The sequence below is a fragment of the Triturus cristatus genome, chromosome 3_2, assembly GCF_964204655.1.
Source record: "Triturus cristatus chromosome 3_2, aTriCri1.1, whole genome shotgun sequence".
NCBI classification, from domain to species: domain Eukaryota; kingdom Metazoa; phylum Chordata; class Amphibia; order Caudata; family Salamandridae; genus Triturus; species Triturus cristatus.
In genome coordinates this window covers 552,125,138-552,144,959 of record NC_140584.1, presented here as the reverse complement: position 1 = coordinate 552,144,959, position 19,822 = coordinate 552,125,138, and the positions used below count along the sequence as shown (strand labels likewise).

The window sequence follows — 19,822 nt, the reverse complement described above, 5'->3', positions numbered from 1 at the left end:
TTCAAAGGAGCTGCTTCAGTGCACACACAAAGAAGTTCACACTAGCCTTTTGTTACTCCAGACATCCTGGGCCCAGTGCAGGGAGGAAGGACAATCCAGCCCAGCGGTTTGGGAAGTCTAGAGGTCTCTCCCATTTCTAAAGTTGCATCAGGTATAACTATCGGACCCTCAGACAACACTTTATTACTCTCCTGGACTATGCTATAGAAGGACTGCCCTGCTGCCAGAGAACTGTCCTGCTGCATGAGACCTGCCCTGATGTCTAAGAAGGAAGACTGGGCCTGCTCCCTTCATCCCAGGTTACCTGAAGAGACTCTAAGTGTCAGCCTATTGACTTCCTTTACAGAGCTACAGGGCCAAAACAAGCTCCAGAGGCGTCCCTGTATCTGCCCAGCTGACCTGTCACAATTCCACCTGCCCGAATCTGCAACTGGGCCTAACTGAATCCTGCTGACCTCTGCAAGAGTGAGTACATGATCCCCAAGAGGCGGCTCCATAGGTCCTTGGTCCATCACAGTTCACACATAGGTTGTAAAACTCCTATGTTTACTTACTCTTCTTTATCGGCTTCTTGAGTAGTCCCCCGTTCTTTACTTAACATTATGTCCATCCTGTGGTATGTCATGAACTTTGTGAGTGTTTTGCATCTTGCAGTCCATGCCGAGTCACGCCGCTCTCCACCTTGTTGACGTTTGTATCTTATTGTGAGTTGTCACGAGCAACAATGCGTTGTTGCTCGTGCCTATGTCATATGTTGCACTAAGAGGGGAATGGATTTCGCTCATAGGGGAAGTTAGAAGTATATGTTCAAATGTGGGAGGGAAGGTATATATACTTGAAAATAAACTATTGGGGCATTCTGATGTTGGCACTTACTGTAACTGCATGCTGCCGAAGTAAAAACCATACGGAGTCTCTTTGTTTTCACTACCTTTCTTGCTTAGATATCCTCACACATTTAGCAGCATCTCTCAGTGAAACAACAAGCTTTACTTACTAAATTGCACAGAAGATATTCAGATCTCGTTCAGGAGCTATGGATATGCATCCTCAACCAATGACACAACGAGATCTGGCCTCATGGCTGTAAAATGGTTCATTGTCAACACTATGCCCAGGAGTTGCATTCAGCAAGTCACTTATGTGCCTGTATGAAAATCGTGTGCTGCTTCCTTAGGGCTGCTCAGTGAGTTATGTTAAAAAAAAGTTGATTTCAAGGGTTAATATACCTCACTGAAATCAATCAGTAATGCTTTAACACTGGAAAAAGATGAATGTGTGTAAACTGGAGATAGTGATGGTGTGACCAGCGACTTGGATTTTGTACTTACATTTGTTGTGAAGGGACCCCATTTTTCCTTCCGAGAAAGCAACCATTATGTTCATTTCCATAGCATCAAGAAAGAACAACAGGCTCTATCTCTGGCCTTTTAGTGTTTCACCAGTGATGGATGCAGATGCACAATATGGGTTCAAGCTTGACCTCTGGGAGTATCAAAAGATACACTTCTCTCTGAGTTAAAACAACACCTGTGAAACATCTACAATTTGAGAGAAGGGTGCATTTAAGAGCTTTTGCATTGTGCACATATCTCTGCATGGCACTGGTTCTCTGAAATCCAAAACATTCTTAAACCGGGAATACAAACATGCAAATAAATTAGCATTTCAAATGTGTCTCAAAATAATCTTCTCCTCTTAATTCTCTTTTCAAAGAATAGGATCTAATCAGCTATGAGCACTGTGAGGTCACCTGTGATAATAAGAGTGCTACATAAAAAAGATAACATAATATTTTACTTGTGAAATTTATATCAACTACTAAATAATACGGACTGGCCACAAAGTAGATCAGACACGTCAATCAAGGCTTACAAGTCCACTCAATTCATTCTTCTAATGTTAAAGTTCTCCAAAGCTTTCCACTGAAATATGTCGGGAAAACTATACAAATGTACACTGTACTAAAGTAGAAATTGTTCACATAATAAATGTCAGTGCTACAAATATCACATTTTTATTTACACAGGATCATACAAATGAAATTAATTTAAAAAAGTTGTAACCATCACCAAACGCACCTTTGTGACCAGCCATAGATTAGTCAGTGGCCATGTCGAACTTTTGATTTGTTCTGGCAGGTCACTTCTCTTGTTCAATACCGGTGTGTTGCTGCTCTTCTGTTCCATTGTAACAGAAGGATATAAAACTATCTCAGGATCACTCTAATGAAACAGAAACATTAAACAATTATATGGGTTCTAGAAGTACTTAAAAGTTTATTGGTGCATCAAAGAAAATAATGCAAATCAATGATATTAATTATTGTCTCAATGACAGACAGCCTGTTTCACATAGGTAAACTTACACTTTAGTTTAAGATTATTATTGTTTTGCTATTCACGAACAAATTTTACAAGGAGTATCTTTACGACTGCGGAGTCTTCGAACTTGTGGCGGAGACTCTGCATGTAAAAAGATTGGACTGGCCTATCTTTTTTAGTGCACAGTCTACTCCATGAGTAAGGAGAGCACACAGTCATAAAGATAGTAGCTGTAAAATTAATTTGTGAATAGCAAAAAAGTTGTATACTTACATTGAAGTGTACGTTTACCATTGTGAATCGGGCCCAAAGTGTTGAGTAGATACAATATCATTTAAATGACATAGTTAAATTAACCTAATATTGTATACTGCACATTTCATCTTACACATTGAGAGATGTAATTTCAAACAAGTGATGTAATTGTCAGAAATGTAAATGGATAGTGAACACTGTGCACTTTATGTCATACGAAATATGTTTATGCAGTTTAGTGTTGATAATTAGGAGAGTATACTTACATTTGTAACCAATAGACTCTGCTTATCAATAATACTTTAATGGCAAGTAGCAGAAATGTCTGAGAGGCACCTATTTAGGGACAGGCTCGTCTCTCATCAAATGGAGGAACCCCCTCACTGTCTGGGGGCCCTCTGTTCAATATGCACACAATGAAAGGGTTACACAGATGTTTTCTCCTTTATAATACTTGACTGTATTATTCATGTGCACACTATATTGTATCTTACTCATTCAAATTCGTTTAATAAACTCTTCCTCATTACAATTCTGAAATGATCCTGAAAATGATGGCACTGCGGTAACAGCAAGCATTTTCTAAAGACAGTTGGTCCTGGGTTAATTACTGTCTGGTATTAGAGGCAGACAGACCAGAACTACACACCAAATATTAAAAAAAATCCAAAATAATCAAAAATGTAATCCAAACATAGAAGTTGATATTTGTGTTTTTTTTCAAGTGCTGAGCGCTGTATTTGTCACTAGGGACACACTGCATTTTGCTTTACTCTCTTTGCATTTGCATGTTATATGTTTGCATTCTTTCATTTATTTTACCCTAGAGGAAAAGGTTAGCGAAATTATAACTGGCGTAAGCAGTTCACAGAGTAGAAATTCAATCACAATTTCATTTCAGATGTGCTGGAGGTGATATTATGGAGGGGCATAAAATGTTGTTGCTCAACAGTTTAAGTTTCAGGTTAAAGAGCTTCCAGAAAAGGCCTCAAACGTCTTCAATTATGCAGTCAAAAACAAGTAATTCAGCTGCATTGGGGAATAGAACTTAATCTTTAAGAGCTACAACTTCAGTATATAGAGACTGCTGGAAAGAGGGAGACACACATAGTAAATGGAAGGAAATCCGACAAACAAGATCTTAAAACCTGCATAAGAGTTGAATTCACATGGCTTTGGAACCTGGATGGCGCAGTTTATAGAGTCATCAAAGTTTCTCATAAAACTTTGAGCAAGGTATGCCAAATTTCTAAAATTTAATTAAGAATCTATTCGTAGCCAAGGATACAACATCAATTATAATAAAATTATTATGCCACTAAGTCAAACAAATACTTAGAATAATTTTTGTCGATTTTTTTGTCTTGAAATACAGATATTTCACTGAAATAAGAGGCTGTCTAGAGTATTTTCAGAAACTGATCGATCAGATGGCGAATGATCCAAACACTCCATTGGGTTATGAGAATATATGCCATAAGGGTAAAGACATGGCATACATGTTTATTTTTAGGAACTTACATTATAAGTTGCAGCTGCCTTCACACGTAATGTACAACAGAGTCCAGGAGCCTTATTCATAGAAGTAAATTCCGTCTTAGACGTATGGTTATGACTAAACATATTATTTACACCTTCAACAAATTTACAAAACGATTAATGACAGGTAAAAAACCTTTTACGAGCATTGAGATTTTTTTCCTGAGAGCAGAGAACTCTGCATCCATAAATCCCACTTAAGGAGTAGGATTTAGGGCACTCCTAATTTTTCCAAGGCCTGATTAGCCTTGGATGTTCGTGAACATGTGAACATCCACAAACAACTACATTTGTGAGAATGTACAAACTTCACATATTTCTCTTTCTAGCCTAGAAAAGGTCATATTTTGACTCTAGTCAAGGGCTGGTGTAAGTCCCTTTCCAGTATAGGAAGGGAAGTGGGTCACACCCAAATTTGGTAGAGGTGTAGGGAAGGCTTTTTCACAAGGGGAAAAATATTCCATAACCTTACGTCAAGTTCTCCGCCAAGGAGGTCTCTGCACAGACGAAATTGGACCCTAATTTGGAAATCACATTATTTTCTGAGGAATCCTCATAGGAAACAACACTTGGTTCAGCTGTGCATGCAGGTTTCCTGCAAGGTGTGCGAATTCCAAAAAGTAGTAATTCTACACTCAAATGTACATATACATTTCTGTGTAGATTTACCACCTTCTGTTTAAATCAGCCCCCAGGAGATTAAAATTAGATTCTATACCTTCAGCTGAACTACTTCCAAAAGGTATGGGCAATGATAAATATTGCCACAACCAATCATGGTTCGGAAAACAAAATGCCTAATTTCTGTTATTTGCCCCACTAAAGGATAATTCACAATGGAAGGTAAATTTGAATCCGTAATATCTGTAAGTTAGATGTTCGTCTATCTCTCATCCAACTACCAAATGTAAACAATTTGATTGATATAACACTCCCACCTGGGATAAAATATGTTTGTATTTAGATCATTATTTTTACCGAATTGCGATTTTTATCAAATTTTGAAAAGAAAACTGCTTACCCCATAAACATGCTAAACGTTAGCCTCTCTTTTATCTTCCTCCATGTGCCCCACCGTAACAACTTAGCCCTACCCCTTCAAGAAGACAAGACCTATCCCGAAAGAGACAGATGGAAAAATAAACAGTAAAGAAGGAGAGAAGGAACAAAATCATCCTTTGAGTCAAGGACCTAACCTGGAATGAGACGAGGAAGCTTCTTGTAGCTAAATATTTCATGAGTATGATGGTTCCCAGTCCAAATAGGATGACCCACCTACCGGTTTCTACTCAGCATCATATCGCTACCCAGTAGGGGCCCAGATAATCTGACTCCTTTAAAGGGGTCTTCCAGAGAAAAGTAAAGAACTGTTCTCCATGCCCTGTCCTACACCTCTAACAATCACCAACAATAAACGTTCTAGAATGTTTCTATGTATCATGATGTCAGCTAGGGTTGCAACATATTACAACAGTGTTCACTATATGGCACCTTTATAGCCTTCCCAGGCTACAGGAGGCACTAAAGGAGAAGGGCCTGAGTTAAAATTTTTAGGAAAATAAAAATGGAGTGTCTTCTTCGAAGCTTGTTTTACCTCCTACAAATCATTACACAAGCCCTGGAAGTAGGAGGATGCTGCAGTAATTCACCCTTCAAATACTTAGGAATGTCTTTTCCATGGCTCCCATCTGCATCGAGAAAACCCTTACTCCAAGAATTGATCACGAGTTGCTTGAACTATAGGAACGCACTGCTAGTAGCAGCAAATGACTCACTGCTCCCCAAGCTTCAAGTTGAGCAGAACATGGCGGCTCGACTGACTTGCAACCTTCCTTCACGCTCGTCTTTCGCACATATTCTGAAAGCCCTGCACTGGTTACCAGTCAGAAAAAACGCCATCTTTAAACTGTGCTGCTTGACTCATAAGGCCCTAACCAATCAGTTACCAACCTACCCGAACATTAGACCCAGCCACTATCATCCTACAAGATTGTCAGGTCTGCAAATAAAGCGTTACTAAGGATCCCTCATATCCCCACTGCAGATTTGAAGGTAGATCCTTTTCTTATCTTGCCCCCCTTCATTGGAAGTAACTTCCTTTGCCGATCCGGGTGTGCCAGGATACTTCCAAGCTCAAAAAGCTCCTATAGACGTGGATGTTCTAACTGCACTCTACCGACTCTGGGTTGCAAAGTGCCGACATACATCTTCAGGTGTGAGTCGCTGAGCTATAGAAAGTGCCTATAACATAATATATAACATAACTCTCACACGTTCTGCTTGAACAATAAAAGGCTCGGAATATTGGTACAAAATCAAGAACAAGAACGTATAGGAGTGTATGGAGCCGTGTGTTTAAACAAATCTGTGCTATAATAGAAATGAAAATCGGTGACTGGGCAATAATGGATTAAAGTGTAGTAAGGCGCATGTTTTTACAGACTCTTATTTTTAAATGCTGGGAGAAGAATATTTGTCCTTAAATTAGAGTTAACACGACCAGCAAGGTAGAGATTATTGGGACAAATGCAAAATCTGGACGTTGTGATTGCCTTGGGAAAGTTTTTATTTGAAATTAAGTCAAGGTCAAATAAATAACTGATAGGAACAGGGATAACTGTTCATTGTGTAATCAAAGTGATTAGAATGAGTTTGTGATGTTCTGTATTTTTTTTTTTTTGTTTGTTTACATTTTGTAATGTTTGATGGCAATTTGCCTTAATGTACATTTTATTTTGTACACGAATGGAATGCAACAGCGGGATGGAATGCTGTGTGCATGCTGCAACTCCCATGTTTCTACATCTGTTATTTGTGAAGTGCCTACAAATGTACAATTGCATTCATTGACCGTCAACAGTTTATGCAACTTCAAGAAAGTGTTATACAATACTTTTATTACAGCCAACTCGTAAAACCCAATCTGGACATATTCTAAGCATTAGACGTCTACAGTTTCCTAAAACTATGCAGCCTTTTAGTTTACTTGCACAGGCAAGAATATTTTAGGCTAATTGACATCAAATTGGTGATTTAAAAAAAAATATTATTCGTTTAGGACGTTTTCAAGAAGGTTAGATATGCTTCTTAATTATCATGGAATGTATACAATAAAATCTCGGAATGAGTTCGCATTCTTAGCTTTTCCCTGTTAGAATACTTTTATAACACGCAGTTAATACGCTTCCCGATAATTCTGCACATTGTTTGTTGAGTTGTCACATAACACACATTGTTTTATCGTTTATACAATTTTCCTAATCATTTCATGCAACACCTAGGGATTGTTACACAGTCAAGAATGTTTAAGACGAAGTAAATATTTAGTTTTCATCACTTTAATTTACTGTCACCTATTTAGACGTTATTAATGTTGGCATATGTGTCTTATTCATTTTTTACCAATGTATCCTCTGTTCATATTTCCAAGGTACCCTGTACAATGCCAAAATGATTTAGTCAAAGAGGAAGAAAATTTGCCACTTTAATTTTATACCAATTTAACACGTTATTAGGGGTTTCATTACATGCCTGGGTAATCTATGCAATATCAATAATATATTCAGCAAAATGTGCAATTATTTCTCACACTTTAATTAACAAAATTGTTTTATTCTCACTTTCTATGTGTAACAGATGTTGATCGCTTATCAAAGCGCCATTTTGTTTTAAGCATTATCTGGCAAACAAAAGACCAATATGCAATTTTACGCAATTTCACTGTAAGGAAATTAGGGAATAGATATGTAGAGCAGTAAAGCTGCAAACACTTAAAATAAACGAAAAATACTAAATACACAGAGAGTCCTGGTTCTACAAATCTTTTTCAGTGACAACAGCATCAAATTATGTTTTTACATTTTTCATAACTTTTGAAGTAGATTAATTAATTTATGTTATGTTATATTATGCTATATAGATCAATATAGTGTCAAAACTTTCATTGATATGGTTTCTCAGCTATATTAGAGTTTTGGTGCATCTACGACCTAATTCAAGATTTCCCTCCATGTTTTTTATGACAGGTGTTTGTAATGATAAAAATTGTAATTAATAGATATACAAAGTTTTACAATGCGCTTTTGCAGTTTCCAAATGCCGTACATAAAAGTGTTACTGTACCCATTTTCTTGTAACATGATTAACCCTCCTCAAATTATTCAAAATTGAGTTAGCCGGCAAAATAGGTGTTCTCCAACCTGCAGTACACATCAACGATAGCACTACAGACCAAGCCACTAGCACAGCCCACCTAGTTTACACACCCCCACAGCTCAATTTAGATGAGCTATGTTCACTAATAGGAGCAAACATTTCAGCCAGGATCGACCCTTTACTTAAAAAACTGATCTCGGTCGATGATAGGCTGAAGAAGATAGAACAGGGCATCTTTGGTACAAACCAAACGAACCCAACAAACTCTATTGACTCCAATGTACAGGAGAAGGGTGGGTTAGAAAATGAACAGGCGAGGGCACGCGACACAGCGCGAATGGGAACCCCGGTTAATGGGTGCAATAAGTTAGCACTGATGCGACAGGCACATATTCTAAGTCCTACTGCACTGCCAATTTAATTAACGGTATACCCATGAAGCTTAAGCCGCAGCAAGGGGAATGTGATAATAGGAGTAGGTCCACAGAGCTAATCGAAGTAAGTGACACAAACCCTCACACCTCCCTGCATCTTCCACCTGAGGCCACTCAGTACACCGTGGTACTTGCTAACATCCCTATGCTCCCACCCGGCACTCGGGAACACTGGTCGACGTTAAGAAATAAGGCCCTACACCTCCTGAGCAACAGGACAGGGATAAGAAACCATCTGTTCTCCGAGTTCAAAATGGTACGTAGAATCGACTGGATTGGGAAGTCACACAAGTCCCTATCAGGCGACTGCGTGGTCCTTAGTTTCAGATCGCCAACACTGGTCCAACATATATTGGAAATGGCTGGGAATTCTTTTACTAAAGGAGAGGATATAAAAATTCTTCCATTAGGTTTCTTTTATAAACCACAGAGCACACCTAGGTTTAACGAATGGCAGGGACCCCGAAGAGTAGTCAACCAATCTGACTTTCCAGTTCACACAAGCAATCGATTCGAAATCTTTACTACCTTAGAAGAAGTCGATTGACTGGGAACAATTAATATCCCTACATTACCAGCTTTAAAGGAACCCATGGGTGAAGAGGAGGACGGCATGAGTTTGGGCTCCGCCACCCCCGTTGTGCTGTCTAATTCGGAGGAAGTCTCCCAGGTTAAAGCTGTTTGTAGTTCCATTAGTGTAGATGCGGGGTGTTCACCTTCATTGAGAACTAGACCCAGTGGCATGGTGAACACAACCTCGAAAAGATCAGTAGCATGCCCACATAATCTAATTAACATCCCCAGCCATGGTTTATGGGAAGAAGACCCAGTATATGATGTCGAGCTAATTAATGACCATGATAATCCTAGTAATAGTTCCTTAAAAACCCACATGACCATGGCTTCCTGGAACATCGCAGGGTTATCATCAAACATCATGTCTACAGACTGGACATCATTTATTGATAGTTTTATTCCAGGAGACCTGGTCCCTGGACAGAGTCTATCATCCCGGCTTCCTACATTTTTCTAATGCTGCTATAGGAGGACAGAGAGGAAGACCGATTGGTGGGTTGACCTGCTGGGTTAGACAGCAGGAGGGAATAAGGGTGGACGAAATATATATAGATAGCCCGGATATTATGGCCATACGAGTTCGATCGACCAAAGGTCTTGACATAACAATTATCAACGTTTATTCACGAGGGCAGCCGGGTGTCAGGGGTTCCGGTGTGGTTACTGTTCTAGATGGCTATTTGGATAATGCACGGGGTATCTGCAACCTGATCATAGCAGGAGATTTTAATTGTAGCTTTGAGCCCCTGTATCAGGGGGACGGAAAGCTTAGTGAAGAGGAGGACACACAATGGAACATCCCCCAATTAGAATTAGACCCCATTAAAAAATGGACTGAAGTCGCATTACAACTGAAGGGCTTTTGTCAAGAAAAGGGAATGAGGGCAGCAAATGGGAGGACGCAGTCAGATAGGCAGGGTGCAAACACTTTTAATAATGGACTAAGAAGTAGCCGGATAGACTATATTCTTATCAAAGTAGAACTTTGTCCATCTGTTCTGGATATGAAGGTCCTAAAACGATCATAATCCTTTGGTTTTAAAATTACATGATGAAAGTTTTTGTAATTCAAACAATAGGAAAGTTGAGTACAGTACAAAAGAGGTCATATTAACCAACGATATGAGGAGAGCAGTGGGCAAGGATTGCAAACAATGAGGGAGAAATGGAACAGATAAGGGATCTGGTAACTGGTGCAACAACCAAAGTATTAGATTGTGATTCACAGGAAGATGCCAATTTCACTATGTGTCATGTCCACGAAGAGTTATTTAAGAATCTAAAATCTTTTTTTATCAAAGAAAGTATCCCGAGGAAGAATAGGATTGTGAAGGCAGGCTCATGGTACAATAGCTCATGTAGAACTGCTTAAAAAATGTTATCGAAGGCCATAAGATCCAAAGATCTGGGCAACATTAGAAAGACCAGAGCACACTATAAGAAAGTTCAGTTGCTAGCGAAAAAGGAATGGGATGAGACCGTTGGCATGAACTGCTGCTGGCTTGTAGAGGACGGAATATGACACAATTCTGGCAATTATTTAAATGGGGAAGTGGTGAATCGATGCAAATACCTATTAATCACGTTGCCCCATTACAGTGGGTTGCACATTATGAAGCGCAGTTTCAGACCTCCAACTGTAATGAGGAGATCCCCCAATGGCCACTGCCAAGTGAACCCCTGTGCTTCACCAGTCTAGAGGTTGAATCCGTACTAAAATTAATCCCAAGAGGCAGGGCCCCTGGCCCCGACTGCATACCTGCATACTTGTTTATTAAGGAAAAAGAGTTCTGGGTCCCTTATATGAAGTTACTGGCGAATGCTATAGCCAGTAGTGCCCGGATTCCTGATACCTGGTTAGGTGCCGAAATCCTACCGATATATAAGAAGGGTGACCGCTCACAACCAGGAAACTACAGGCCAATTAGCCTGATAGATTCTGCTCAGAAGATTGTAGCTAGACTAGTACTTGGCAGAATCCAGGCCTGGATAGTAGAAACAGACATCCTAACACCATTACAGGCGGGGTTCCGGCCACACACAAGTACTCTCGACCAGGTCTTCAGGTTTGTGCTAATATATTGGCGGGTGGTTATCATAGGAGGGGGCACAATCTACGCCGCTTTCGTGGATTTAAAATCCGCATTTGACCTTGTTTCCCGTGTAAAAATGTGGAGTGCTTTGGTGGAAATGGGGTTGCCCTTGGAATTGGTGGCCATTCTATTAAAATTACACGATTCAACTTATGCGCAGGTCCGCTGGGTGGAGCCGGGGGAAGCTGCAATACTATATGGTGCTGAACTGTGGGGCTATGACAATCTAATCCCCTTGTACTAGCACAAAATAAGTTTGTTAGATTACCGGTTGGCCTCCCGCAATTCTCCCCCCTGTTGCCCCTTTTCTTAGATCTGGGCTGCTACAACATCGAGGATGTAGCACGTTTCAAACCACTGGCATTTTGGAGACGACTTTGGACCACCCCGGAGCTTTCTCTATACGCCAAGGCCTTACTAGAAGTAAGGAAGCTGGGTTACCTACACGAGATCCCATGGTTGAAAAATATTAAAATCATGTTGTCTGACATGGGGATGAGTATTCTGTGGGAGGAGCCAGACCCTGCGGTATTCCCCCTTAAGAAGATCTACAGGGCAGCATACTGGGACATGGTTAAAATTAAGAAGTTTTCATCCATTACAAGGCCGACATTGTCTTGGGAATTCCTAGAAGATAAAGATGAGGCTAAATTGGAAGGTTATTGAGACCTTATCTCCAGGCCACTCGATCGGAAACTTTACCATCAGTTCAGAGTAGGTTACTTACCAGTAAGAGCGTTCACAAGTAGATGGTTCACATCATCAAGTGATAAATGTATTTTCTGCCATGACCATGTTGAGACCATAGCCCACATTTTATTTGTCTTCCCAGCTTACCATCTTCCAAGGGCGAAATGGCTCAAACCTGTTTGTAAGGTCTTGGGTATAAGGGCCTCAAAGGAAGCTCTAAGGATTCGTAGGTCAGATACCACGGACCTTATTGTAATCGGCATGGCAAAATTTCTGAGTTGGGCTTGGCCCCTTCGCGCTAAGAAAATAGGGGTAGAGCAACCTTTAATGCAATGAGGGACCACATATTAGTCTAAAAATCCTATTGACTTCCTGCTAAAAAAAGGGACATGTATAAATGGAGGTTTCAGCTTATGTGAAATGATAATTGTTGAACGCCATGTTGTATTTTAATAACCAATTTTAGTATTGATTATGCACAATCACGAGATTTAATAATGGTTACATATTTATTGAATATTTTATGAAGAACTATGATCACTGACGATTTTATTGTTTAATGCTAAATGGGAAAAATTGTCAAGCGATAAATTATCTTTTTTATACATTTTAATACTGTAATAACTTGTCTTTTATGATTGAACAATCAAAATAAAGACTATATTGATTGATTGATTGATTGAGTTAGCCTTGCTGGATAGCAATCTTGTGGCCTGCAAATCACCACAGGAAGCTTTTAACTCACTGAGCCATCCTACTGCAACCATGTGCAACTAGTAGCCTCATCCCTGGTGGTCTAGTGGTACACCGTCACTGCTCTGCTGCTGGACTGCCCTTCTGTCTCTCTTTTTCTGCTTTGCTCTGCCCCTCTTTTGCCTTTCTTCTGCTCCTGCCTCTTTTCAGCTTTTTACCCTTTTCCAGCTATTTGCACTTTTGGACTTTTTTGCACTTTTCGCTGCCCTTGCCGCTGTGATCCCCCATGGCCCCACCCTTGTCCAGGGAACCCACCGCTCCACGCATTTCCCGCCTCCCAGCTGTCCAGCCCCCCCACACAACTTAATGGTGGCCGCTGCACAGTGGAAGTGCAGTCCACTGACCTTTCTAGTGGACTGCTCCCTTCACTGCACAGCTCCGCCTGGACAGAAATCTGGGACCTCCTAGACGCAGCCTCTCCCAACAACGCCTGCTTCAAAGAAACTTGGACCAACCCCTGCTCTGGACCGGACATCGCCACCACCATCCCCGACGGCTAAAAAATCACCCGCCATGACCGTGCCAACGACCAGGAGAAGGCATTGCCATTGTCCATAAAATACCCTCCACCTGACCACTCACTCGAACGACCGATTGTCAACCATGGAACACCTCCATTTCCAGATCCAGATCCAGACCAACCCCAACACCACCCTCCGTGACTCCCTCATCTACAGGCCTCCCGGCCCCCATCTGCCCTTCACTGACCTCATGGTAGACCTCATTGCACACCAGGCTCTTGCATCCATCGATTACATCTGACTCAGGGACTTCAAGGGCCACCTGGACAACCACAGTGACCAGAATACAACATCTCTTCTGGAAAACCTCGTCAACATCACACTCAAGCAGCTAGCCAATGCTTCAACCCACACAGCCAGACACACGCTCAACCCCATCTTTTCTGTCAGTGGGAACACCACCGAACTCCTCTAGACTGACCACCACTGCATGCAATTCGCCTTCGCCACTTCCACCGTTCACCACCCCCCTCACCGCCCTCCATCGTAGCTGGAACAAGGCCACCGAAGAACATCGCATCACCTTCCTCAGCACTACCACACCTCTGACATCAACAGGTGCCAGCACCTCAGCACTCAACCTTCACTGTGCTGACACTCTGGCACCCCTGAAAAAGGCATCAGGCAGCTGGTTCACTCCCGCCCTCCACAAGTCCAGAAGCACCTGCAGATGACTCAAGAAGAGATGGAGGAACAACAAAACCCTGTAAACCCATGCAACCTTCAAAACCACTGTAAACGCAAAGAAAATGGCCCTCCAAGACAAAATCAACACCAACACACACAACAGTAAAGAAATCTTCGCCCTCGTCAAGGAGTTTGCAAGGCCCAACAGCGACACCACAGACGTACCACCTTCCCAAGACCTCTGCAACAAACTCTGCACCTTCATTCACCACAAGTTCAGGCACATCTATGACAGCTTCGACACCCAAGACCGTGCCACAACGCTCGCCTCCACAGCATGCAACCGTGCCGCACCCCAACAGATCCTGCTCAACTGTACTTCACTTTCCACAGATGACACACTCAAGACCATGAAGAGCATCCACTCCGGAGCCCCATCGGACCCTTGCTCGTATCACATCTTCCATAGAGCAGCACCTCCATCGCCCCAAAGCTTCACTGCACCATCAACTGCTACATCAAAACCGCCACCTTCCCCGAAGACTGAAAACACGTTGAAATCAACCTCCTGCTGAAGAAGCCATCCTCTGACCGGACAGATCTTAAGAACTTCAGACCCATCTCCCTCCTCCCCAGCCAAGGTCATCGAAAAGGTCATCAATGCCCAACTCTCCAAGTTCATCGAAGAGAACCACATCTTGGACATCACTCAATCAGGCTTCTTAAGTAACCACAGCACTGAGACCACACTCCTCGCCGCCATGAGAACATCCACTCCCTCCTCGACTCTGACAAAACCACAGCCCTCTTCCTACTGGATCTCTCGGTTGCCTTGGATACCATCTCCCACCGCACCCTAGCCATGACACTCCATGATGCCGGCATCCGAGACAAGGCCCTGGACTGGATCCACTCCTTCCTCATCAGCGTTACACAGGGAGTCAGACTACCTCCATTTCTCTCAGAACCTACTGAGATCAGCTGCGGAGTGCCCTAGGGCTCCTCCCTGAGCCCCACCCTCTTCAACCTCTACATGGCCCCTATCGCAGCCATCGTAAAAACCTCAGACTCAACATCGTCTCCTATGCCGATGACCCAGCTGATCTTCTCACTCACCAACAAACTCACAGCCGCCAGAACCAACATTCACAGCAGGACGAAGGCCGTTGCCACCTGGATGTAAGATAGCTGCCTCAAGCTCAACTCGGACAAGACTGAAGTACTCATCCTGGGACCCACCCCCTCAGCCTGGGAAGACTCCTAGTGGCTCGCTGCACCGGGAATACCTCCCACCCCATGGATCATGCACGTAACCTCGGCATCATACTGGACTCTTCGCTCCCAATTAACCGCCAGATCAACGCTGAGTCCTCATCCTGCTTCCACACGTTCCACCTGCTTAAAACAACATACAGATGGATCCCCACAGAATCCAGAAAGACGGTCACCCAGTGACGGCCCGTGTAGGGCGTTTTACCGGGGCGGTGACGTGGCGCAGAGGAGGGGCAGGGTGGGGTGTTGCAAAATGTGGCAAACGGCCGATTTCAGGTAAGTTCCGAAAAAAATTAATAAAACGAATTTCATTGCGCGCGCTGCATCGCATTTGGCGATGCAGCGCGCGCAACGAAATTCGTTTTTATTAATTTTTTTCGTAACTTACCTGAAATCGGCCGTTTGCCGTATTTTGCAACCCCCCACCCTGCCCCTCCTCTGCACCAAGTCACCGCCCCGGTAAAACGCCCTACACGGGCCGTCACTGCGGTCACCCACGCACTCATCACCAGCAGACTTGACTACGGCAACGCACTCTACGCTGGTATCATACAGAAACAGCTCAGGAAACTACAGTACATTCAAAATGTCGCAGCCAGACTGGTCCTCGCCATCCTGTGCCGCAGCCACATCACACAACACTTCCAACAACTCCACTGGCTCCCAGTCAACAAGAATCACCATCAATCTCCTCACACATGCCTACAAAGATCTCCACGACACTGGACCAGCATATCTGAACCACCGCCTTTCATTCCACGTACCCGCCAGACAACTTTGCTCCACCCAACATGCCCTGGCCACTGTCCCACTGATTCACAAGACCAGAACCAGAGGAAGATCCTTCTCCTACCTCACTGCCAAGACCTAGAATACACTGCCCATCCACCTCAGGCAATCCCTGTCGCTGACCTAATTCAGAAAGGATCTCTCTTCGACTGAACCCAAATGCCCATACAGATCAGCAGCCCCCACAGCACCTTGAGACCCTCATGGGTGAGTAGCCGCGCTACACAAAGTCCTGATTGACTACGCAACTCAGAGTACGTTAAAGGAAATGTTATGTTATGAAGATATGTAGTGTGCAGAATAGGAGCACTATAAAACAGATGTGTGTATGGCATGTTGTGAGGATTAACAAGTAGACCTGTAGGTACAGGGGAAGTCATGAGAACTTTTTTAGAATCTTTGGGGAAATTGCGATTAAATGGGTTTAGATGGTACAGTTTCAGTACAAGGAATTGTAAAGTGTGTAGAACCGCTGGCAGCACTGCTGGTGGGTGATGAGTAGCTCTTCAGTATTACTTATGCCTAATGCCCCTCCTGGGGTTTAGGACACCAAACAGGACTCACCAGTCATCTCTGATCTGGGCTTTTCTTTCAATCTGACTCCAGGTGTAACCTATCTCATTACTGTCAGCCTCGAGGTTTTGAAGTCAGGTGTGTCTTGGCCTTCCTCTTTTCCTTTTCCCCTTGAGGGTTGCAGGTGAGGGCTTGCCTGGAGGTGTTTGATGCGGGCTTTCGGAGGGTTTGACCTATCCAGACCCAGCATCTTTTCATTATATCTTCATGAACATCGAGTTGGAAAGCATGCTTCCATAGGTCATTGTTGCTAATGGTGTTTGGCCAGCGGATTTGGAGGATCTTCCTCTAAGAGGTGTTGATGAAGGTCTGGACTTTGCTAGTGGTGATCACTGTTGTCTTTCAAGTTTCTGCTCAATAATGAAGGAACGATTTTATGTTGGTGTTACATTCACTGATCTTGGTTTACAGCGTTGGGTCCTTGGAGTTTCAGTTCTTTTTTAGCTGACTGACGGCAGCCCTTGATTTGATGATTCTTGCCTTGACATTGGCATCTGTTCCACCCTGCGTGTCTATGACACTGCCCAGGTAGGTGAAGGCCTCAACATCTTCCAGTGCATCGCCTGCAAGAATGACTTCAGTTGTGCTGTCTATGTTAGCCTTCAGGATCTTGTGTTTTTCCCCTGTGGATGTTGAGGCCAGGTTGTGCTGATGTGCCTGCCACTTTGTCCGTCTTCTCTTGCATCTGCAGATTGGTGTGGGAGAGTAGGACCAGGTCATCTGCAAAATCCAGGTCACCTGGATTCCATTACTTCTCCTGCCTGTGAATGTTTTCATGATTCATTCTATGGTCAGCAGGAAGAGAAAAGGCAAGAAGAAACAACCCTGGTGGACTCTCATTCTCACTTCAAAGGCTCAGTGAGTGGCCCTCCATGGACTATCTTGCAGGTCAATTTCCTCTAAAGAGTTCCTAATGATTCTTGCACATTTATCCAGTACACTGTAGAGACGGAAAAGTTTCCAAAGGGTCTCTCTGACCACGATGTCAAACGCCTTCTCATAGTCGATGAAGTTGACATAGAGGGAGGAGGTCCATTCCATCGACTACTCAATGCGCAGTGTTGCAATCTGGTCTGTGCAGGATCTATCCTTGCGAAAGCCAGCTTGCTGGTCTCGTAAATGAGCATCAAATTGTTCCTTCGTTCTGTTCAGGATGACTCTGTTGAACACCTTGCCTGGGTTTGATGGAAGAGTTCTCCCTCAGTAGTTTACACAGTTACTCAGGTCATCTTTCCTGGGGAAAAATAAGAACAACAAGAGAGCGAGGAAAAGGAAAACTTGTCCTCTTCCCCAGAACGATATGATCAAACAAAATGGACAAGTTTCATGACTTAAAGCAAACTTTTTTCGCTGTCATTTGTTGAAAACAACGTGAAAGGAGGGAGAGCACAACTGCTGTGTAAGAAACCCCTCACCCACCTACCTAGTAGGTGGCATGCTTCATCATCGGGGCCCAACTGGATTGTCTAGCACAATCCAGTTGTGCTACAACGCCTGAGATACAGCGGAGCAGGGTTATGAGCAGTGAGTGGAGTGCTATGTGAAGTGATTAAGAGTTAAAAAAGTCTCTGGGAAATGCCCTGTGAAAAACTTTAATTATAAGGGTCCCAGGACTAATGTAAAAAAGGAGGGGATAAAATTAGGAATGTTATTTTCCTTGTATCCCTAGAAACTAAGGTCAACTAGTTTCAGCCTTCATTATAGTTCTAGAGGCTTTCGTCAGGACCAACCAAAATTGAGTTAAAAATAATTTTGGTGAATGGCCGTAAAAATATATGGGCCAAGTGTAACTATCAGCACACACCCTAAAGTGTGCTGTGAGTGTGGTGATGAGGTACTCACAGTAACTCCGTTTGAGGTTACCTGCAATTGAAGAATTAATTTAGAAGTGGGGAGCAGTTGTAAATCATGCATATATACTAAATGCATGCTCCTTTCGACTAGAAGGCTAGTGATATCGAACTAGACTAATTTGGTGAAGGTGTACGGACACTATAGAGGCTTGCGTGGCTACAATGTGCCCCACGAGATCCGTAGGTGAGTGATTATTGTTGTATTGGGGCACATGGTGCGCATAATCGTTATCCATTTTTTTGCGTGCCTATAGCGCGGTCATACACGTATTATACTTGTAGAGTTGTGACTGTGCAAGTATTAAAAACACTGGTAGCTGATGTGCTAAAGTAGTCATGTGCACGTGCAGTATTAAAATGAGCTGATTACATCAACATTATGTCCGCTGTGTGTGCCGTTCAGCAGACAGCCATTCGTGGTTAAAATTGAAAGACAAACAACAACTAGATGACAGACAACATAAAAATACAGTCTCACTTGAGTAGAGAGGTTGTTAATCCTCTGGAGTTAGAACGCCGTATGATTCTCCGCTTGCCCTTAGTGGAGAAGGAATGGCAAGGAGAGTGTAAGAGCGTGAGCGCCCTTTACTAGAAACAAAGGATTAAAGTAGCGTAGTATTGAGGGTCTAGACCGGTCCATGGTGGACCCGTAAGTACTCACAGTTTGTAAGGGAGAACAGGTCCGTGATACCTAGGGCGGCGATCGGTTCCGCTTGTTCAGCGCCGATACTCGGGTGGGGCGTGGTTAAAAAGGACGGCAAACAGGAAGTTGCGTGTTGCCGCTGAGAAGACTAGAACGTCTTCAAAGTGTATGGAAATGAAAAGCAAACTCGGTGTCCCGTGTACGGAGCACCGAGTAGAGGTGACAAAAGAAGTAAAGATTCTGGGCAGATAAACATTTTAAATTATTAAAATGATTAAGGAGTCAGAAGTGGGACATTGTAAAGAGCTCCTAACTAATTAAATAGGAGAAATCCTACGATGTCAAATATGCCAATGTAATTGGACGGAGGGTAAAAAACAGGGTCACAGGCTACCGCTTAGGGCTGTGTGATTCTTAGCGGTATGCCTATGTGTGACACGGGTTAACAGGCTACCGCTTAGAGCTGTGTGATAATATTTAAAAGTAGCGGTGTTTGGTGCAGATCAGCTGGTAGTGGCGGTGAAGGGCGCAGGGGTCTGTGCAATACAAAAAGTGGCGTTTGCACAAGACTGGACAGAATAAATGTTTATAGACTATAGAGTGATCAAAAACATCAATGTCGATGTATGCTGTTCCAAGGTACATTATCGTTGAGACCTGTAATGTGGGTTGAGAGTCTATAGACCCAGCGTTGTTCTTTTCGAAAAGACGTTCCTGGATGTCGG

At 42.9% G+C, this 19,822-nt stretch overlaps 1 protein-coding gene across 2 annotated transcripts in view; it reads right to left on the bottom strand.

The window, feature by feature from the left end:
- DCDC1 (doublecortin domain containing 1) overlaps positions 1-19,822 on the bottom strand; it is a 1,503,674-nt gene that overhangs the window by 695,983 nt on the left and 787,869 nt on the right. For both annotated transcript variants that reach the window (XM_085648291.1, XM_085648292.1), the window contains one exon: positions 2,082-2,225. In XM_085648291.1, coding sequence (XP_085504417.1) covers positions 2,082-2,225 — 144 coding nt within the window. The remainder of the gene's footprint in view (positions 1-2,081; positions 2,226-19,822) is intronic.